At 49.9% G+C, this 22,120-nt stretch overlaps 1 protein-coding gene across 24 annotated transcripts in view; it reads left to right on the forward strand.

Moving 5' to 3' along the window:
• The window catches only part of TNXB (tenascin XB), a 38,765-nt gene that overhangs the window by 12,770 nt on the left and 3,875 nt on the right, over positions 1–22,120 (forward strand). For 3 of the 24 annotated variants that reach the window (XM_072024783.1, XM_072024779.1, XM_072024797.1), the window contains 25 exons: positions 860–1,153; positions 1,407–1,700; positions 2,053–2,346; positions 2,601–2,894; positions 3,248–3,541; positions 3,796–4,089; positions 4,442–4,735; positions 5,088–5,381; positions 6,128–6,421; positions 6,763–7,059; positions 8,910–9,203; positions 9,515–9,805; positions 10,147–10,443; positions 11,023–11,310; positions 12,139–12,432; positions 13,381–13,674; positions 14,027–14,320; positions 15,560–15,853; positions 16,066–16,359; positions 16,715–17,008; positions 17,579–17,872; positions 19,164–19,457; positions 19,703–19,996; positions 20,379–20,672; positions 21,667–21,791. In XM_072024783.1, coding sequence (XP_071880884.1) covers positions 860–1,153; positions 1,407–1,700; positions 2,053–2,346; positions 2,601–2,894; positions 3,248–3,541; positions 3,796–4,089; positions 4,442–4,735; positions 5,088–5,381; positions 6,128–6,421; positions 6,763–7,059; positions 8,910–9,203; positions 9,515–9,805; positions 10,147–10,443; positions 11,023–11,310; positions 12,139–12,432; positions 13,381–13,674; positions 14,027–14,320; positions 15,560–15,853; positions 16,066–16,359; positions 16,715–17,008; positions 17,579–17,872; positions 19,164–19,457; positions 19,703–19,996; positions 20,379–20,672; positions 21,667–21,791 — 7,178 coding nt within the window. The remainder of the gene's footprint in view (positions 1–859; positions 1,154–1,406; positions 1,701–2,052; positions 2,347–2,600; positions 2,895–3,247; positions 3,542–3,795; positions 4,090–4,441; positions 4,736–5,087; positions 5,382–6,127; positions 6,422–6,762; positions 7,060–8,909; positions 9,204–9,514; positions 9,806–10,146; positions 10,444–11,022; positions 11,311–12,138; positions 12,433–13,380; positions 13,675–14,026; positions 14,321–15,559; positions 15,854–16,065; positions 16,360–16,714; positions 17,009–17,578; positions 17,873–19,163; positions 19,458–19,702; positions 19,997–20,378; positions 20,673–21,666; positions 21,792–22,120) is intronic. The other 21 variants (XM_072024784.1, XM_072024799.1, XM_072024782.1 and 18 more) reach the window with 20 other exon arrangements.

Raw genomic sequence — 22,120 nt, forward strand, 5'->3', positions numbered from 1 at the left:
GGAAATGGGAGCATGTCTTGATCACTGTCTGGAGAATGGATGAATGGCTGAGTGTCAGCCATCTTGGAGAGAAGGAGGGATAGATCAGTAGTCATATGTTTAGATAGATGGCTAGATGTTTGTATGGACAAAAGTCTGCATATTTGTATGCGTTTGGCTTGTTGGATGGCCGATTATCATCTGTGTTGCTTTTTGGATAAAGGAGTGGAGAGAAGAATAAATTAATTTTGAGTTCATTGTACGGATGGAATACTGGATAGAAAAAAGGTCTTGTGCATGTAAAGAGGAATCCAAAATGGGTGGTTGGATGAATGGAAAATAGAATGGTTAGATGGAAAACCATATGAATGGATGCTTGGAAGATAGGATGGAGAAGGGAATGAATACATGGACTGAGAGTCAGATGGACAAATGACTGGATGGATGGATGGATGGATGGACGGACAGATGGACGGACGGACGGACGGACAGATGTTCATGCAAACAGCTATATTAAAGGAAAGAGAAATGACTGGTTGGTTGAAGTTTCTTGGCAGTTGGATAATTCTACTGAAGAGTGTATGGACACATGGGTAAATAGAAGAATGGATGGACAGCAGGATGGATGAAGATGCTTCAATGTTTACATGGACAGCTTCTGCAGATGATGACTGTATAGATAAAGAGTTCAGAGATTAGGTTATTTGTTTGATTTATGGATGGAAGGATAGATTGCAAACCAATGGAAAGGTGGAGGGATGAAGGGAGGTGAAAGGGAGCAAGAAAGAGAAGAAGGGAAGAAGGAAGGGGGGTAGAGAGGAAAGAAGGAAGATATGGAAGGACTCAGGGAATAGACTACTTTGTGCCATCTGCATTGCAGCTGCAGTAGAGCCAGAAAAGGAACCACTATCCGAGCCACATCTAGGGGAATTCACAGCCTCCCACGTCACCCCTGACTCAGTCCAGCTGGAATGGAGTGTCCCCGAGGGCACCTTTGACTCCTTCACGGTGCAGTACAAGGATGCACAAGGCCAGCCACAGGTGCTGCCTGTGGAAGGAGATTCCCGCACAGTGACCGTGCCAGGACTGTCGCCATCGCGCCGCTACAAGTTCAACCTGTATGGGATGTGGGGGCGGAAACGTGTGGGCCCCATCTCCACTGATGCTGTCACAGGTGAGGGCTCCTGCATTCTGTGTCCATGTTTTGGATGCCTTGGTTTACATTCTCAATTGGAGCAGAAGTAGGCTTCTTCCAAAGTCTTTGCCACTTCTGGGAAATAGGTGCATTTCTTGTGTGGTACCTGAGTAGTGGATGGAGGGTTGGAATAATAAATTGATAGATAGTTGTATGGATGAGTGAAGGGAAGACTAGGTGGCTGGAAGATTGAAAAATGTTTATGCCTTGCAATGTGTCCTCCATGTTGCAGCTGCAGTAGAGCCGGTAAAGGAACCACCATCTGAACCACGCCTGGGTGACCTCATAGCCTCCCATGTCACTCCTGACTCAGTCCAGCTAGAATGGAGCGTCCCTGAGGGCACCTTTGATTCCTTCGTGGTGCAGTACAAGGATGCACAAGGCCAGCCACAGGTGCTGCCTGTGGACGGAGATTCCCGCACAGTGACCGTGCCAGGGCTGTCACCATCTCGCCGCTACAAGTTCAACCTGTATGGGATGTGGGGGCGGAAACGCCTGGGCCCTGTCTCCACTGACACCGTCACAGGTGAAGGCTTCTGTGTGCCATGTCTGTGTCTCCTGCATGCCTTGGTTCTGGAGTTGGGTGGATTTGGGGTCAGACACCTTCCAGGGTCCTATCCCCATCAGGGAAATGGTTACATCTCTTGGCCTCTGACTGGGGAATGGAAGGATGGATGAGTGTAGGCAAGTTTGGAGAGATGAAGGGACATAGTGGTAGACAGCTGGATAGTCAGGGGGAGAGATGGCAGAATGAAAGAAATGCTGAATTGCTGGTTAGTTCAATAAAGTGGTGTACAGTTGCATGAATGGGTGGATAATAAGTTGGACAAATGGAATGGAGGATGTTTATGCTCTGCATTGTGCCCTCCACATTGCAGCTGCAGTCCAGCCAGAAGAGGAACGACCATCTGAACCAAAGCTGGGGGAACTCATCGCCTCCCACATCACTCCTGACTCAGTCCAGCTGGAATGGAGCATCCCCGAGGGCACCTTTAACTCCTTCGTGGTGCAGTACAAGGATGCCCAGGGCCAGCCACAGGTTCTGCCTGTGGATGGAGATTCCCGCACAGTGACCGTGCCAGGGCTGTCACCATCTCGCCGCTACAAGTTCAACCTGTATGGGATGTGGGGGCGGAAACGTGTGGGCCCCATCTCCACTGATGCTGTCACAGGTGAGGGCTCCTACGTTCTGTGTCCATGTCCTTGGATGCCTTGGTTTGGATTCTCAGTGACAGCAGATGTAGGGTGCTTCCAAAGTCCTTGGCACTTCTGGGAAACAGGTGCATTTCTTTTGTGGTACCTGTGTAGTGGATTGAGGGATGGAATACTAAATTGATAGATAGTTGTATGGATGAGTGAAGGGAAGACTAGGTGGATGGAAGATTGAGAAATATTTATGCCCTGCAATTTGTCCTCCCTGTTGCAGCTGCAGTAGAGTCGGAAAAAGAACCACCTTCTGAACCACGTCTGGGTGACCTCACAGCATCCCACGTCACCCCTGACTCAGTCCAGCTAGAATGGAGCGTCCCTGAGGGCACCTTTGACTCCTTTGTGGTGCAGTACAAGGATGCACAAGGCCAGCCACAGGTGCTGCCTGTGGACGGAGATTCCCGCACAGTGACCGTGCCAGGGCTGTCACCATCTCGCCGCTACAAGTTCAACCTGTATGGGATGTGGGGGCGGAAACGCCTGGGCCCTGTCTCCACTGACACCGTCACAGGTGAAGGCTTCTTTGTGCCATGTCTGTGTCTCCTGCATGCCTTGCTTCTGGAGTTGGGTGGCTTTGGGTTCAGACACGTTCCAGGGTCCTTGTCCCATCAGGGAAATGGTTAAATCTCTTGGCCTCTGACTGGGGAATGGAAGGATGGATGAGTGTAGGCAAGTTTGGAGAGATGAAGGGACATAGTGGTAGACAGCTGGATAGTCAGGTGGAGAGATGGCAGAATGAAAGAGATTCTGAATTGCCGGTTAGTTCAATAAAGTGGTGTATAGTTTCATGAATGGGTGGATAGTACGTTGGACAGATGGAATGGAAAATGTTTATGCCCTGCAACGTTCCTTTCCATATTGCAGCTGCAGTCCAGCCAGAAGAGGAACGACCGTCCGAACCAAAGCTGGGGGAACTCATTGCCTCCCATGTCACTCCTGACTCAGTCCAGCTGGAATGGAGTGTCCCCGAAGGCACCTTTGACTCCTTCATGGTGCAGTACAAGGATGCACAAGGCCAGCCACAGGTGCTGCCTGTGGATGGAGATTCCCGCACAGTGACTGTGCCAGGGCTGTCACCATCGCGCCGCTACAAGTTCAACCTGTATGGGATGTGGGGGCGGAAACGTGTGGGCCCCATCTCCACTGATGCTGTCACAGGTGAGGGCTCCTGCATTCTGTGTCCATGTTTTGAATGCCTTGGTTTACATTCTCAATTGGAGCAGAAGTAGGCTTCTTCCAAAGTCCTTGGTACTTCTGGGAAACAGGTGCATTTCTTGTGTGTTACCTGGGTGGTGGATGGAGGGTTGGAATAATAAATTGATAGATAGTTGTATGGATGAGTAAAGGGAAGACTAGGTGGATGGATGGATTGAGAAATGTTTATGCCCTGCAATTTGTCCTCCCTGTTGCAGCTGCAGTAGAGCTGGAAAAAGAACCACCATCAGAACCACGTCTGGGCGACCTCACAGCCTCCCATGTCACTCCTGACTCAGTCCAGCTGGAGTGGAGCGTCCCTGAGGGCACCTTTGACTCCTTCACGGTGCAGTACAAGGATGCACAAGGCCAACCGCAGGTGCTGCCTGTGGATGGTGTTTCCCACATAGTGACTGTGCCAGGGCTGTCACCATCCCGTCGCTACAAGTTCAACCTGTATGGGATGTGGGGGCGGAAACGTGTGGGCCCCATCTCCACGGATGCTGTCACAGGTGAAGGCTTCTGTGTGCCATGTCTGTGTCTCCTGCATGCCTCGGTTCTGGCGTTGGGTGGATTTGGGGTCAGACACCTTCCAGGGTCCTATCCCCATCAGGGAAACAGTTACATCTCTTGGGCTCTTACTCAGGAATGCACAGTTGGATGAGTGTAGGCAAGTTTGGAGAGATGAAGGGACATAGTGGTAGACAGCTGGATAGTCAGGTGGAGAGATGACAGAATGGAAGAAATGCTGGATTGCTGGTTAGTTCAATAAAGTGGTGTATAGTTGCATGGATGTGTGGATAGTAAGTTGGTCGGATGGAACAGAGGATGTTTATGCCCTGCAACGTGCCTTCCATATTACAGCTGCAGTCCAGCCAGAAGAGGAACGACCATCCGAACCAAAGCTGGGGGAACTCATCGCCTCCCACATCACTCCTGACTCAGTCCAGCTGGAATGGAGCATCCCCGAGGGCACCTTTGACTCCTTTGTTGTGCAGTACAAGGATGCCCAAGGCCAGCCACAGGTGCTGCCTGTGGATGGAGATTCCCGCACAGTGACCGTGCCAGGGCTGTCACCATCTCGCCGCTACAAGTTCAACCTGTATGGGATGTGGGGGCGGAAACGCCTGGGCCCCATCTCCACTGACACCATCACAGGTGAAGGCTTCTGTGTGCCATGTCTGTGTCTCCTGCATGCCTTTGTTCTGGAATTGGGTGGATTTGGGGTCAGACACATTCCAGGGTCCTTTCTCCATCAGGGAAATGGTTAAATCTCTTGGCCTCTGACTAGGGAATTCACTGATTGATGACTGTATGCAAGTTTGAAGAGATGAAGGGACATAGTGGTAGACAGCTGGATAGTCAGGTGGAGAGATGGCAGAATGGAAGAAATGCTGAATTGCTGGTTAATTCAATAAAGTGGTGTATAGTTGCATGAAAGGGTGAATAGAAAGTTGGACAGATGGAATGGAGGATGTTTATGCCCTGCAACGTGCCTTCCATATTACAGCTGCAGTCCAGCCAGAAGAGGAACGACCATCCGAACCAAAGCTGGGGGAACTCATCGCCTCCCACATCACTCCTGACTCAGTCCAGCTAGAATGGAGCGTCCCTGAGGGCACATTTGACTCCTTTGTTGTGCAGTACAAGGATGCACAAGGCCAGCAACAGGTGCTGCCTGTGGATGGAGATTCCCGCACAGTGACCGTGCCAGGGCTGTCACCATCTCACCGCTACAAGTTCAACCTGTATGGGATGTGGGGGCGGAAACGTCTGGGCCCCATCTCCACTGATGCTGTCACAGGTGAGTCTTCCTGTGTTCCATGTCCATGTCACTTTTTTGTTGTGTGTTTGGATTCTGGCAGGAGCCTTGTGGATGCCAGTGGTATGTTCCTTCTGCCCTGTGGGAGATGGGAACATGTCTTGGTTACTGTCTGGGGAAAAGAATGGATGGATAAATGCAGGTACTTTAGAAGAGGTGGAGGGATTTATTTTTAGATATATGTATAAATAGGTAGTTAGCTCAAATGGTTCACAAAAGGGTGGATTTTTGGATGATTCTTTCACTTCTTGGGTGGGGGGTGATTGTAATCTGTTCAGTAGTTTGGATGGAAGAATTGATAGAGGAATAAATTATTGTTGGGATCGTTGGATGTATATAGTATGGATGGAATGGACAAAAACAGATGGATAAATGCATGGATGGATGTAGTTTTGAACAAACAGCTATGTCAAAGGAAAGAAATGACTCATTGGTTAAGTTTGTTGGCAGTTGGATAATTCTACTGATGAATGTATGGACAGATGAATGAATAGAAGTGATGGACAGAAGGATGAAGAGTTAGTTCAATATTTATATGAACAGCTGCTGTAGATGATGAATGGGTATACAGAGTTCAGAGATGGCGGAATGATCTGTTTAATTCATGCATGGAAGGGTGAATTATTGAGTAAACAAATTGACAAAAAAATGGAGCGATGAAATGAGGGAGGAAGGGAAGGAAGGACAGACAATTGCTTATGCCCTGCATTTTGCCCTCTGTTTTACAGATGCAGTGCAGGTGGAAAAGGAACCACCATCGGAGCCACACATGGGGGAGCTCACAGCCTCCCACATAACGCCCAACTCAATCCAGCTGGAATGGAGCATCCCCGAGGGCACCTTTGACTCTTTCACACTGCAGTACAGGGATGCTCAAGGCCAGCCACAGGTGCTGCCAGTGGACGGAGGTTCCCGCACAGTGACTGTGTCTGGGTTGACACCATCCCATGGCTACCAATTCAACCTGTATGGGATGTGGGGGCAGAAACCTCTGGGCCCCATCTCCACTGATGCTGTCACAGGTGAGAAATGCTGCATGCCATGTCCATGGTCCTTGCAAAGCTTTGTTTTGGAGCACTTTGGGAGGAGGGACAGGGTCTATCTAGGCTCTTTGGCTCTTCTCGAAAACGGGAATATCTCTTGGCTACTGACTGGAGAATGGGGGGAAGGATGGGTGTAGGGAAGTTTGGAGAGGTGAAGGGATAGACAGTTGTATAGCTGGGTAGAGAGACGAAAGGATGGATGAAATGCTGAATTGATGGTTAAATCAATAAACTGATGGACAGTTGCATGGATGGGTGCATAGAAAACTGGATGGATGGAAGGGGGGATGTTTGTGTCCTGCATTGTGTCCTCTCTGTAGCAGCTGCAGTCGAGCCAGAAAAGGAACCACCATCTGAGCCACGCTTGGGTGACCTCGTGGCCTCCCACATCACTCCCAACTCGGTCCAGCTGGAATGGAGCATCCCAGAAGGCACTTTTGACTCCTTTGTGGTGCAGTACAAGGATGAACAAGGGCAGCCACAGGTGCTGCCCGTGGACGGAGATTCCCGCACAGTGACTGTGCCAGGGCTGTCACCATCACACCGCTACAAGTTCAACCTGTATGGGATGTGGGAGCAGAAACGCGTGGGGCCTGTTTCCACTGATGCTGTCACAGGTGAGGGCTGATGCATGCCGTGTCTATGTCCCCGGTAGAACTTGAGTTTGGAGTAAGTCGGGAGACTTGCAAGGGTCTTTGCAGGGCTCCTTCTGCCCTGTGGGAATTGGGATCAGGTGAATGGATAAATGTATGAGTGCCAACAAAGTTGTAGAGATGGAGGAATAGATTGTTAAACAGGTGTATAGATAGGTAGCTAGATAGTAGAATGGGCAAAAGTCTGGTTTTCTGCATGTGTATTTGGCTTGGTGGATGGCTAGTTGATTATCATCTATTTAGCTTTTTGGATGAAAGAGTGGATGGAGGAATAAATGAGTGGTTAGTCATTTGGATGGATGGAGTACTGCATGGATATTATCAAGGTCTTCTGAATGCTAAGAGTAATCTGGAAATGGGTGGATGGATGAGTGGAAGCCAGAATGGTTAGACATATATATAGATGAATGGATGTTTGGAAGAAGAGAAAGGAAAAAAAATATGCATTTGTATGTACTCCGAATCAGATGGACAAATGGCTGAATGGATAGATGTACATGTACCACAAAGGATAAAGAGATGGCTGGTTGATTGATAGTTGGATGATTCTTCTGATGAATGGATAGACAGATGGATGAATAATGGATGTAAGTGGAGAGAAGGATGGATAATTAGATCAATACTTACATGGACAGCTTCAGTAGACATAAAATGGGTTAACAGTTTAGAGATGGAAGGATGAACTGTTTAATGAATCACAGAATCATCTAGGTTGGAAGAGACCTCCAAGGTCACCTAGTGCAACCTCTGACCCAACACTAAGAAGTCCTCCATTAAACCATATCACTAAGTTCTACATCTAAACACATTTTAAAGACCTCCAGGGATGGTGACTCAAGCACTCCCCTGGGCAGCCCATTCCAATGCCTAACAACCCTTTCGGTAAAGAAGTTCTTCCTAACATCCAACCTAAACCTCCCCTGGCGCAACTTAAGCCCATTCCCCCTCGTCCTATCACCAGGCACGTGGGAGAACAGACCAATCCCCACTTTGCTACAGCCTCTTTTAAGGTAACTATAGAGAGTGATAAGGTTGCCTCTGAGCCTCCTCCTCTCCAGGCTAAACAATCCCAGCTCCCTCAGCCACTCCTCCTAAGACTTGTTCTCCAGACCCCTCGCCAGCTTTGTCGCCCTTCTCTGGACTCTCTCAAGCACCTTGATTTCCTTCTTGTAGTGAGGGGCCCAAAACTGAACACAGTACTCAAGGTGCGGCCTCACCAGAGCCGGGTACAGGGGGACGATCACTTCCCTAGCCCTGCTGCTCACACTGTTTCTAATACAAGCCAGGATGCTGTTGGCCTTCTTGGCCACTTGAGCACACTGTTGGCTCATATTCAGCCAACTATCAACCAATACTACCAGGTCCATCTCTGCCAGGCAGCTTTCTAACTACTCATCTCGCAGCCTGTAGCACTGCTTGGGGTTGTTGTGCCCCAGGTGCAGGACCTGGCGCTTGGCCTTGTTGAACTTCATACAGTTGACCTCAGCCCATCAGTCCAGCCTATCCAGATCCTCCTGCAGAGCCTTCCTAACCTCGAGCAGATCAACACATGCACCTAACTTGGTGTCATCTGCAAACTTACTGAAGGTGCACTCAATCCCCTCATCCAGATCATTGATAAAGATATTAGAGAACTGGCCCTAATACTGAGCCCCAGGGGACTCCACTAGTGACCAGCCTCCAACTGGATTTAACTGGATAGAAGAATGGCTTGTGGTGTACAGAAACTGATGGAGACGGCCAAAAGCAGTGAGGGAGACAGGGATGGAGCACTGTGGAATGTTTATACCCTGAATTGTGTTCTTTTATTGCAGCTGCAGTTGAGCCCGAAAAGCAACCACCATCCAAGCCACGCCTAGTGGAGCTCACTGCCTCCCACATCACCTCTGACTCTGTTCAGTTGGAATGGAGGGTCCCTGAGGGCACCTTTGACTCCTTCATGGTGCAGTACAGGGATGCACAAGGCCATCCACATGCACTGCCTGTGGATGGTGGGTCCAACACAGTGACCGTGTCTGGGTTGTCACCATCCCACCGCTACAAGTTCAACCTGTATGGGATTTGGGGGCGGAAACGTCTGGGCCCTGTCTCTACTGATGCAATCACTGGTGAGAGGTGCTGCATGCCATTGTGGATTTGAGTTGATCTATGGTTTGGAGGGTATTTGTGAAGATGGGAGGATGGATGGATGGATGGATAGATGGATGGATGGATGGATGGATGGATGGATGAAATCAAGGGGTAAAGAATGTGAGGTCGAACATAGAAGAAAGGGCAGTTTAATGGAGGGTTGGACTTAGGTTTGGATGGATGGAGAACTGCAAAAGCGTGTTACTGGATTATTGGAATAAGAAATACTTCAATGGAAAGGTAGAGAAAATGAGCAGGGGTGCTCAGTATTATACACCCATTGTTTCAGCTGCAGTTGAGCCAGAAGAGTTGATATCTGAGCCACACCTGGGTGAGCTTATGGCCTCCCACATCACTGCTAATTCAGTCCAGCTGGACTGGAGCATCCCTGAGGGCACCTTTGACTCCTTTGTGGTGCAGTACAAGGATGAACAAGGCCAGCCACAGGTGCTGCCAGTGGATGGTGGTTCCCGCACAGTGACTGTGCCAGGGCTGTCACCATCCCACCGCTACAAGTTCAACCTGTACGGGATGTGGGAACAGAAACGTGTGGGCCCCGTCTCCACTGATGCTGTCACAGGTGAGAAATGCTGCATGCCATGTCCATGTTCCTTGCAAAGCTTTGTTTTGGAGCACTTTGGGAGCAGGGACAGGATCCATCTAGGCTCTTTGGCTCTTCTGGGAAACAGGAATATCTCTTGGCTACTGACTGGAGAATGGGGGGAAGAATGGGTTTAGGCAAGTTTGGAGAGGTGGAGGGATAGACAGATGTATAGCTGGGTAGAGAGATGAAAGGATGGATGAAATGCTGAATTGATGGTTAAATCAATAAACTGATGGACAGTTGCATGAATGGGTGCATAGAAAACTGGATGGATGGAAGGGGGGATGTTTGTGTTCTGCGTTGTGTCCTCTCTGTAGCAGCTGCAGTCGAGCCAGAAAAGGAACCACCATCTGAGCCACGCCTGGGTGATCTTGTGGCCTCCCACATCACTCCCAACTCGGTCCAGCTGGAATGGAGCATCCCCGAGGGCACCTTTGACTCCTTTGTGGTGCAGTACAAGGATGCCCAAGGCCAGCCACAGGTGCTGCCCGTGGACGGAGATTCCCGCACGGTCACGGTTCCAGGGCTGTCACCATCGCGCCGCTACAAGTTCAACCTGTATGGGATGTGGGAGCAGAAACGTCTGGGGCCTGTTTCCACTGATGCTGTCACAGGTGAGGGCTGATGCATGCCGTGTCTATGTCCCCTGTAGAACTTGAGTTTGGAGTAAGTCGGGAGACTTGCAAGGGTCTTTGCAGGGCTCCTTCTGCCCTGTGGGAATTGGGATCAGGCGAATGGATAAATGGATGAGTGCCAACAAAGTTGTAGAGATGGAGGAATAGATTGTTAGACAGGTGCATAGATAGGTAGCTAGATAGTAGAATGGGCAAAAGTCTGGTTTTCTGCGTGTGTATTTGGCTTGGTGGATGGCTAGTTGATTATCATCTACTTAGCTTTTTGGATGAAAGAGTGGATGGAGGAATAAATGAGTGATTAGTCATTTGGATGGATGGAATACTGCATGGATTTTAAGGAGCACATGGACAACTTCACTAGACAATAAATGGGTAGATATAGTTCAGAGGTGGAGAAACAATTAGTTGAATTCATTGATAATAGGATGAATTGCTGGGGTCACATCCAGTGGAAAGATGGAGAGATGAAGGAAGGTGAAAAGGGAGGGAGGAATGCAGGGAATAAGGCACAGAAAAAGGAATCAGATAATTTTTATAGCCTGCTTTGTATCCTTTCAGTTGAGCATGAAAAACAACCACCATCTGTGCCACGCCTGGGCGAGCTGACAGCCTCCCATGTCACCCCTGACTCAGTCCAGCTGGAATGGAGCATCCCCGAGGGCACCTTTGACTCCTTTGTGGTGCAGTACAAGGATGCACAAGGCCAGCCACAGGTGCTGCCCGTGGATGGTGGGTCTCACACAGTGACTGTGCCAGGACTGTCACCATCGCGTCGCTACAAGTTTAACCTGTATGGGATGTGGGGACGGAAACGTGTGGGCCCCATCTCCACTGATGCTGTCACAGGTGAGGGCTGCTGCATGTCATGTCCCCTCCACATCTTGATTTTGGAGAAAAGTGGAAGGAGGCAGTGTCCTTCCAGGGTCCTTGGCCCTTTTGGGAAATAAATGCATCTCTTGGGTGATGCATGTTAAATGGATGGAGGGACAGGGACAAATCATGAATATGGAGATGGCTTTTGGCAGGATCAGCAGGTAAGGCTTGAAGGATTTATTCTTGTAATTATGTTAGGTTGTGGATGTTTATAAGAGGGAGTATACATGTATATTGCTTGAAATGTGGGCAGGTGGGTGAGTGGATGGATGGATGGACGGACAGATGGATGGATAGGATCTTAGGGGTTTTGAAGGGGAGGTGAAACATGGAAGAAAGGGCAATTGAATGGAGGGATGGATATAGGTTTGGATAAATAGAGAACTGGAAAAATGGATAATTGAATTATTGAAGTAAGAAACACTTCCGTGAATAGATGGAGTAAGGGATCAATCAACAAACAGCTAAATCAAAGGCTAGATCTGTTGCTGGTTGCTTGAATGGCTGCTGACTGTTCATGATGTCCAAATGATTATCTGGATATCTAACTGGAGAGATGGATGAAAGGAAGAGTGAATAGATGAGTGGTTACAAGGATAAATGGAAAGACAGGTGGATGAATGTTACTGAGTTAATAATTGTGGAGATTCTGAGTAGAATGTAAGGGTGTATAGATGGAAGGTATTGTGAATAAATGGATACACATCTGCATCAATTGATGGTTGGATGGAGCTATGGATGGATGGACAGACAAACAGCCCAGAGGATCTTTATACCTGCATTGTGCATTCCATGTTGCAGCAGCAGTTGTGCTAGATAAGGAACCACCATCTGAGCCACGCCTGGGTGACCTCACAGCCTCCCACGTCACCCCTGACTCAGTCCAGCTGGAATGGAGCGTCCCTGAGGGCACCTTTGACTCCTTCACGGTGCAGTACAAGGATGCCCAAGGCCAGCCACAGGTGCTGCCTGTGGACAGAGATTCCCGCACAGTAACCGTGCCAGGGCTGTCACCATCTCACCGCTACAAGTTCAACCTGTATGGGATGTGGGGGCGGAAACGTCTGGGCCCTGTCTCCACTGCCGCTGTCACAGGTGAGGGCTGGTGCATGTAGTGTTCTCATCCCTTTCATAACTTGGTTTTGGAACAGGGTGAGAGTGGGGGCATTTCCTCCCAGTTCCTTGGCCCTTCTGGGTGATGGCAACATCACTTGGCCTCTGACTGGGGAATAGACGAATGAGTGAGTACAGGCAAGTTTGGAGAGATTAAGGGATAAACTGGTAGACAGGTGGATAGACAGGTGTCTACACAGAGTGCTCTCTTCTCAAGGAACCACATGGAGAAGAGAAGAGCCAGTGGCATCAAGAAGCATTGGGATAGGTTGCATCTTGATACAAAACAGAATTTTTTTACAGTAAGAAAAATCAGTCATTGGACTAGCTGCCCAGAGACATGGTAGAATCCCTGTTACAGGAGGTATTCAAGATACAAATCGAAAGTGTACTAAATAATCTCATCTAGGCTCCCATTTCCCAGGAAAGGTTGGAACTGATGAGCATTTGGTATCCTTTCCAAAGTGGCTGTTTCATGATTTGATGAATCGAAGATTCGATGATTCAGTAATTAATGGTGTAAGAAACACCAGAATGAAAAGGTGGAAACAGTGAGCGAAGAGCTAAGTCAAGGTCTAGGTCACTGTTTGTTTACATGTTTGCTGAAAGTGCTTAATGTCTGGATGATTATCTGGATGAATTACTGAACAGACTGCCAAGTAGAAGGATGGATGGATGTCTTCAAAGTGTTGTTTGTTTTCTGGTTACGAGCATGGGTGGATAGAAGGTTGATATGTGGTTGAGTTGACAGTTGGGGTGATGCTGAATTGAGGGTAAGGGTGTATGGAAGGAACTTCTGTCAATAAACTGATGCATAGTTGCATGGATGGTTGAAGAGAAGGTTTGATGGATGGGTGGATGGGTGGGTGGATGTATGGATGGACAGACAGATGGACTGAGGCATATTTATGCCCTGCATAAACCTTGCAGCTGCACTTGAGACCAAAAAGGAACCAGCATCCAAGCCACAGCTGGGGGAACTCACTGCATCCCACGTCACCCCTGACTCAGTCCAGCTAGAATGGAGCGTCCCTGAGGGCACCTTTGATTCCTTTGTGGTGCAGTACAAGGATGCACAAGGCCAGCAACAGGTGCTGCCTGTGGATGGAGATTCCCGCACAGTGACCGTGCCAGGGCTGTCACCATCTCGCCGCTACAAGTTCAACCTGTATGGGATGTGGGGGCGGAAACGCCTGGGCCCTGTCTCCACTGACACCGTCACAGGTGAAGGCTTCCGTGTGGCATGTCTGTGTCTCCTGCATGCCTTGGTTCTGGAGTTGGGTGGCTTTGGGTTCAGACACGTTCCAGGGTCCTTGTCCCATCAGGGAAATGGTTACATCTCTTGGCCTCCGACTGGGGAATGGAAGGATGGATGAGTGTAGGCAAGTTTGGAGAGATGAAGGGACATAGTGGTAGACAGCTGGATAGTCAGGGGGAGAGATGGCAGAATGAAAGAAATGCTGAATTGCTGGTTAGTTCAAAAAAGTGACGTATACTTGCATGAAAGGGTGAATAGAAAGTTGGATGGACGGAATGGAGGATGTTTATGCCCTGCATTGTGCCCTCCACATTGCAGCTGCAGTCCAGCCAGAAGAAGAACGACCATCCGAACCAAAGCTGGGGGAACTCATCACCTCCCACGTCACCCCTGACTCAGTCCAACTGGAATGGAGCATCCCCGAGGGCACCTTTGACTCCTTCGTGGTGCAGTACAAGGATGCACAAGGCCAGCCACAGGTGCTGCCTGTGGATGGAGATTCCCGCACAGTGACCGTGCCAGGGCTGTCACCATCGCGCCGCTACAAGTTCAACCTGTATGGGATGTGGGGGCGGAAACGTGTGGGCCCCATCTCCACTGATGCTGTCACAGGTGAGGGTTTCTGTGTGCCATGTCCATGTTTTTTGCAGTCTTTGGTTTTGAAAAAAGGTGGGGACAAGGAAAGGGTCATTGCAGGGTCCTAGGCCCTTCTGGGAAACAGACGTATATGTCTTGGATTGTTGTTCTGGTTTAGCCCTGAGAGGGAGCTGAGTGCATTGCAGCCATTAGCTCACTCTCCCCAGGTGTGAATCTGAAAGGTAAAAAGAACTCATGGTTTGAGAGAAAGACAGTTTACTAGGTAAAGCAAAAGCCACATGCACACGCAAAGGAAAACAAAGAATTCATTTGCTGATTCCCATCGGCAGGCAGGTGTTCAGCCAGTTCCAGGAAAGCAAAAGAAAAAGGCTTGTGGCTGAGATAAGGATAATTTAATTAAAGGGAAAAGACAGAGGGAAAAAAAATGAGCAAAGGCTGCATAGAAGCAAAGAGGGGAAAAAATGAAAAAAAAAATCTCTACTTCCCATCAACAAGTGATGTTCAGCCACATCCTGGGAAGCAAGACTTCAATATGCACATCGCTTGTTTGGGAGGACAGTCATCTTCATAGTGGCCACTAGAGTCACCCCCTCTCCTTCCCCTTTCCCACCTTTTATTGCTGAATATGACATCATATGGTATGGAATATCCCTTTGGTCATTTTACATCAGTTGCCCTGGCAATGTCCCTTTCCCACTTCTTACCTACCCCCAGCCTACTGGCTTTGGGGGTTTGGAGGGAGTCTTCATGCTGTATCAACACTGCTCAACAATAGACAAAATATTGGTGTGATACCAATGCTGTTCTAGCTACAGGTGCAGAGCACAGCACTATATGGGCTGCTGTAGGGAAAATGAATTTGATCCTATCCCAGTAGGAAGGTGGGGTGAGCAAGGAGCTAAATGGAAGTCTAGATCACTAGCTTGATGGTTGGATGGTTGGTGAATGTCCTTGATGTCACAATGATTATCTGGATAAATGGCTGAGAAGATGGATAAATAGAACAGAGAAGGATGATAGGAAGTGTGGCTTCTTTATGGTTGCAAGGGTGGATGGAAGGACAAAAGGGTGAATGTAACTAAGTTGATACTTGGGGAAATGCTGAATAGAATGTAAGCGTGTATGGATGGAAGGCTTTTTCAATAAATGGATGAAGAGTTTCATTGACTGATTGGATGGATGGATGACAGAGGTATGGACAGATGGACTGGGGGGTATTTATACCCCGCATTGAGCACTAACTATCTCTTGCAGATGCAGTTGAAACAGAAGAGGAACCACCATCCGAGCCACAGCTGGGGGAACTTACAGCCTCCCACGTCACCCCTAACTCCATCCAGCTAGAATGGAGTGTCCCCGAGGGCACCTTTGACTCCTTCACAGTGCAGTACAAGGATGCCCAAGACCAGCCACAGGTGCTGCCCGTGGATGGAGATTCCCGCACAGTGACCGTGCCAGGGCTTTCACCATCCCGCCACTACGAGTTCAACCTGTATGGGATGTGGGGGCGGAAACGTGTGGGCCCCATCTCCACTGATGCCATCACAGGTGTGTCCTGATGGGTGACAAGTCTGTGTATGCTGTGGGCCATGTGTTTGGAGTATGACAGTAGCCTTGCAAGGGCCTGTGCTGGGTTTCTTCTGCCCTGTGGAAAATGGGAACACATCTTTGGATAGATGAATGGATGGACGAACGAACAGACGGAAGGACGGATGGACTGGGGGATGTTCATACCCTGAATTCTGCCCTCTGTGTTGCAGCTGCAGTGGAGTCGGAAGAGGAACTGCCATCAGAGCCACGACTGGGCGACCTCACTGTGTCCCATGTCACCCCTGACTCCATCCAGCTGGAATGGAGCGTCCACGAGGGCACCTTTGACTCCTTCGTGGTGCAGTACATGGATACACAAGGCCAGCCACAGGTGCTTCCTGTGGATGGTGGTTCCCACACAGTGACCGTGCCAGGGCTGTCACCATCCCACCCTTACAAGTTCAACCTGTATGGGATGTGGGGACAGAAACGTCTGGGCCCCATCTCTACTGATGCTGTCACAGGTGAGGGCTGCTGCATGTCATATACGTGTCCTTTGGTGGGCTGTGAGTTTGGACTGTATCAGGAGCCTTCCGAGAGCCTGTCCTGGTCACTTGGGTCTTAACAAAAATGGGGAAAATTTTGGTGCTGACCGGGAAATGCATGAAGGCTGGGATCATGCAAGATTGGCAGGAATAGAGGATGATGGATGGATGGGTGGAGGGATGGATGGACAGACGGATGGACAGAAAAACGGACAGACAACCGTTTGCAGAGAGGACAGATAGATGGCTAGACGAATGTTTGTTTGGTTGTTGAACAGATGGATAGTTGTATGGGGGGATGTTTATGCCCTGCATTGTGCTCTCCATATTGCAGCCCCACCTCCAGCAGAGGAGGAACCACCATCCCAGCCCCGTCTTGGCGAGCTCACAGCCTCCCACGTCACACCAGACTCCATCCAGCTGGAATGGAGCATCCCCGAGGGCACCTTTGACTCCTTCACGGTGCAGTACAAGGATGCACAAGGCCAGCCACAGGTGCTGCCCGTGGATGGAGATTCTCGCACAGTGACCGTGCCAGGGCTGTCGCCATCGCGCCGCTACAAGTTCAACCTGTATGGGATGTGGGGGCGGAAACGTGTGGGCCCCATCTCCACTGATGCTGTCACAGGTGAGAGTGGCAGTGGGCCCTTTTCTTATCGCCTTTTAGCATTGAGTGGATGTAGCAGGTGTTTGGAAGAGCCCACGCTGAGTCACTTGGGCATTGTTGGAAATAGGAACATCACCTGAGTTCTAAAAAGAGTGCGGATGGAGGGGTGGAAGCGTGCAAGTTTGAAGGGAGAAATGCATAGATGGAAGGTGGTTGCTTGTATGACTGGCAATTTGGGGGACTTTTTGGATGGATGGATCATTGGATGGTTGGCTTGATCACCACCTCATGAGCAATGGGAACAAATTTTTGTGCTGACTGGCCAAGGGATGGTTGAAGGCAAGAGCAAAGATTTGGAGGGCTAGAGGTGGATGTGTGGAAGACGGAGGGATGGATGTTTACTTTTGTTTGTTTGGATGGATGGAAGGAAGGATGGATGGAAGGAAGGATGGATGGATGGATGGATTTTGGTTGAAACGATGGATGGGTGGTTGTCTGTCTGTCTGTCTGTATGGATGGGTGGAGAGAGGGAGGGTGGGTGAGATGGACTGACAGATGTTTATGTAACAACTTGTGTCCTGTCTGTTGCAGCTGCAGTCAAAACGGAGGAGGAACCACCATCCCAGCCACGCCTGGGCGAGCTCACGGTCTCCCACATCACTCCCAGCTCTGTTCAGCTGGAGTGGAGTGTCCCCGAGGGCACCTTTGACTCTTTCACACTGCAGTACAGGGATGTGCAAGGCCAGCCACATGCACTACGTGTGGATGGAGATTCCCGCACAGTGACTGTGCCTGGGCTGTTGCCATCTCACCGCTACAAGTTCAACTTGTATGGGATGTGGGGGCGGAAACGTCTGGGCCCTATCTCCACTGATGCTGTCACAGGTATGTTCCGGTGCATGCCACTTATCCATCCCTTGCATGCCTTGGTTTTAGAGCAGGACAGAAGTGGGGACCACATCCATCCAGGGTCTTTAGCCCTTCTGGGAAATGGGTGTATCTCTTTAGTGGTTCCTGGTGAATGGTTGGATGGATGGTAGGATGGGGGCAAGGAAAGTCATCGATATGGAGATGGTGTTTATTGGCAGGATTAAAAATTAAGTGGCAGGACGTTTGGTAGTATGGATTTTTGGAAAGACGTTTTGTTGTGGGTGTCCGTCTGTTTGTACCTAAGAGTGCATCAATGGCTTTGTGGGTGAAAAGCTGGACAGATGGATGAAATAAAGGGGTGATAAATCGGAAATGGAATCAGGACAAAGGGCAATTGGATGGACGGACGGATGGATGGATAGCTGGATAAGTGGATCATTGGATTAAGGAGTATGAAACACTTCAAAGTGGGGGAGGATAGGGGTGAGCAAAGTTTTAAATGAAAGTCTAGATCACTGGATTTGGTTAGATGGTTTGTGAAGGTCCCCGGTGAGGGGATGATTATCTGGATGAATGGCTGGACAGACAGATGACTGTGGTAGCTTGCTAAGCTCATTTGCATTCCTGAAAAGAGCAAGGACATAAGATATGATGACAAAAGGCTCAGGGGTTGAAATAAGGAGCAGTTTAATTAAAGGAAATTAAAAAATAAATAAGCAAATGTCACATGGAAGCCAAAGTTTAAAACAATTATTCTCTACTTCATATTAGCAAGTGATATTTGGCCACGTTTTGGGAAGCAGGGCCTCAGTCTGCATGGCAGATGTTTGGGAGGACATCCCTCTTCATAACAAGATCCTCCCCTTTTCATTCCCCTTTCCCAGCTTTTATTCCTGAGTGTGACATCATGTGGTATGGAATATCCCTTTGGCCATTTTAGGTCAGCTGCCCTGGCAATTTCCCCTCTGCACCTTTTGCACACTCCAGCCTACCGGCTTTGACTGGGGTTGGAGAGAGTCATGATGCTGTGCCAGCACTGCTCAACAAAAGACATAAAATTGGTGTAAAATCACTGCTGTTCTACCTGCAAGTGCAGAGCACAGCACTACATGTCCTACTCTGGGAAAGATGAACTCACTCGATCACAACTAGACGCAGTATAATGAGCACAAAGGTGTACGGATGGGTGGATGGATGGATGGAAGGAAGGAAGGGAGTTTGGGTATGCCAACCGATAGAGAGATAAATAGGTGGATGGATGAACAAGGGGATGTTTCTGCCCTGCATTGTGTCCTCTCTTTTGCAGCACTAGTCAAGTCAGAAGTAGAACCACCATCCCAGCCATACCTGGGTGAACTCACAGCTTCCCATGTCACCCGTGACTCCGTCCAGCTGGAATGGAGTGTCCCCGAGGGGAAATTTGACTCCTTCAAAGTGCAGTACAAGGATGAACAAGACCAGCTGCAGGTGCTGCCTGTGGATGGAGATTCCCGCACAGTGACCGTGCCAGGGCTGTCACCATCTCACCACTACAAGTTCAACCTGTATGGGATGTGGGGGCAGAAACGTCTGGGCCCCATTTCCACTGACACTGTCACAGGTGAGAGCAGCTGCATGCTTTTTCTGTGTCCCTTGCAAGGCTGGGGGTTTGGATCAGGGCAGGAACCAGGACAGGATCTGTCCTGAGCCCCTTGGGCCTTCTGGAAAATGGGAACATCTCCTGGTTACTGAACAGGATGGAGGGTTGGAGGGATGGGAATATGCAATGGTGGGTGGGTGGGAGGAAGGAAGGAAGGAACAGACTGGGGGATATTTATAGATGGCATTGTGCCCTCTGTGTTGCAGCTGCGGATGAACTAGAAAAGGAGCCAGCATCCGAGCCACGCCTGGGAGACCTCACAGCCTCTCACATCACCCCTGACTCCGTCCAGCTGGAATGGAGTGTCCCCGAGGGCACCTTTGATTCCTTTGTGGTGCAGTACAGGGACACACAAGACCAACTGCAGGTGCTGCCTGTGGATGGTGGATCCCATACAGTGACTGTGCCCGGGCTGTTGCCATCCCAACGCTACACATTCATCGTATACGGGATGTGGAGGCAGAAACGTCTGGGTCCCATCTCCATTGATGCTGTCACAGGTGAGGGCTGCTGCATGCCATGGACGTGTCCTTTGGTGGGCTGTGAGTTTGGACTGTGTCAGGAACCTTCCGAGGGCCTGTCCTGGTCACTTGGGTCTTAACGAAATGGGGAACTTTTTGGTGCTGACTGGGGAATGTATGAAGGCTGGGAGCATGCAAGATTGACAGGAGTAGAGGAGGATGGATGGATGGGTGGGTGGGTGGGTGGATGGATGGATGGATGGATGGATGGATGGGTGGAGGGACGGATGGATGGATGGACAGACAAGTGTTTACAGAGAGGACAGAGAGACGGTTAGATGAATGTTTGGTTGGTTGTTGAACAGATGGATAGTTGTATGGGGGGATGTTTATGCCCTGCATTGTGCTCTCCATATTGCAGCCCCATCTCCAGCAGAGGAGGAACCACCATCCCAGCCCCGTCTTGGCGAGCTCACGGCCTCCCACATCACCCCTGACTCTGTCCAGCTGGAATGGAGCGTCCCCGAGGGCACCTTTGACTCCTTCACGGTGCAGTACAAGGATGCACAAGGCCAGCCACAGGTGCTGCCTGTGGATGGTGCGTCTCGCACAGTGACTGTGCCAGGGCTGTCACCATCGCGCCGCTACAAGTTCAACCTGTATGGAATGTGGGGGCGGAAACGTGTGGGCCCCATCTCCACTGATGCTGTCACAGGTGAGAGTGGCTGTGGGCCCTTTTCTCTTCACCTTTTAGCACTGAGTGGATGTGGCAGGGAAAGGCCAAATGGGATGGGTGCGTGCCAGTTTGGAGAGAGGAGCAGATGGATGGAAGTTGGTTGCTTGTATGACTGTCTGGCAGCTTGGGGGACTCTATGGATGGGTGTATTGTTAGGTGTTTAGCTGGATCATGGCTTTGCAAGCAATAGGAACAAGTTTTTGTGCTCATTGGGTGACTGATTGAGGGATGATTTCAGGCAAGAGCAGAGAGATTTGGAGAGCTAGAGGTTGACGTGTGGAAGATGGAGGGATGGATGTTTACTTGTTTGGACGGTTGGGTGTATGGATGGATGTAGAATGATTGGATGGCTCTTTAATTATTTGGTTGAATACTTGATTGAATGGATGGATGGATGGACAGATGGATGGACAGATGGACAAGCTGTTGAATGGTTGGGTTGGACTGTGGCTCCTTATGGGATGGATGGTGTGATGAACCCATTTTTTTGTGGAAGGATTGACTGAAGCATGTACAGGCAGATAGCTGGTTGGATTTGTGTTTTGCTGGTAGAATAAATGAATTGGAGCCATGGAGGCAAAGTTCAGTGGAAGGGTGGTTTCAGGAAATGATGGATGGTAAAAGGTGCATGAAAAGATGGATGGCTGAGGCGTAAATGAAGAGAGGGAAGGAGGGAAGCAAGGAGGTAGGGAGAGAGGGATGGAAGGAAGGATGGATGGAAGAGTCCCTGGATGCTCCCAGAGACACTCTGTGTGTGGGGTACTGTGGATGGGAGTCACTGGGATACTACAAGGGGTCTTTGGGGTGGAGACCATGGGGGTGTCTTTGGGGTCAGTGGGAGCTAAGGTGGTGAGAGGGTGCTGTGGTGACCCTTGGGGGAGTCCAAAAGGGGTTTGTGGGGAGAGTCAGTGGGAAGGTCTACGGGGGGCTGGGGGGTTGGTGTGGGCCTCAGTGATCACCATCTCTTGTGCAGGTGCCCCAGGGACCCTGTGGGTGGGGTCCCTGTGGCCCCGCAGTGCTCGCCTGCACTGGGCGCCCCCCCAAGTCCCTCCTGATGGCTACATCCTTGTCTACGGCCCCCCTGGTGGCCCCCTGCAGGTAATTTCCCCAAACACCCCAAAACCTCCCAGCCCCGTGTGACACTCCAGTAATTCTTGTGAGATTCCAGTATCCACTGGAGACCCAAATAATCTCATGGGGGACCCTTATACCACCCTGGGGAACACAAGAGCGCCCCCCACACACACCAGACACACCAGTAACACCCTAGGAACCCTACTGGTACCTCCCCAGTGTATCTCTGTTCACTCCAGTATTCCTTGTGGTCCCCAATACTCCTTTACAGCACTCCAGTACACCTTCGAGGCCCACCCTATGCTCCCTGGATACCTAAAAGACCCCCCATGCAGCCCCTATAATGCCTCTAG

Source organism: Anas platyrhynchos, chromosome 17 (assembly GCF_047663525.1).
Source record: "Anas platyrhynchos isolate ZD024472 breed Pekin duck chromosome 17, IASCAAS_PekinDuck_T2T, whole genome shotgun sequence".
Lineage (NCBI taxonomy): Eukaryota > Metazoa > Chordata > Aves > Anseriformes > Anatidae > Anas > Anas platyrhynchos.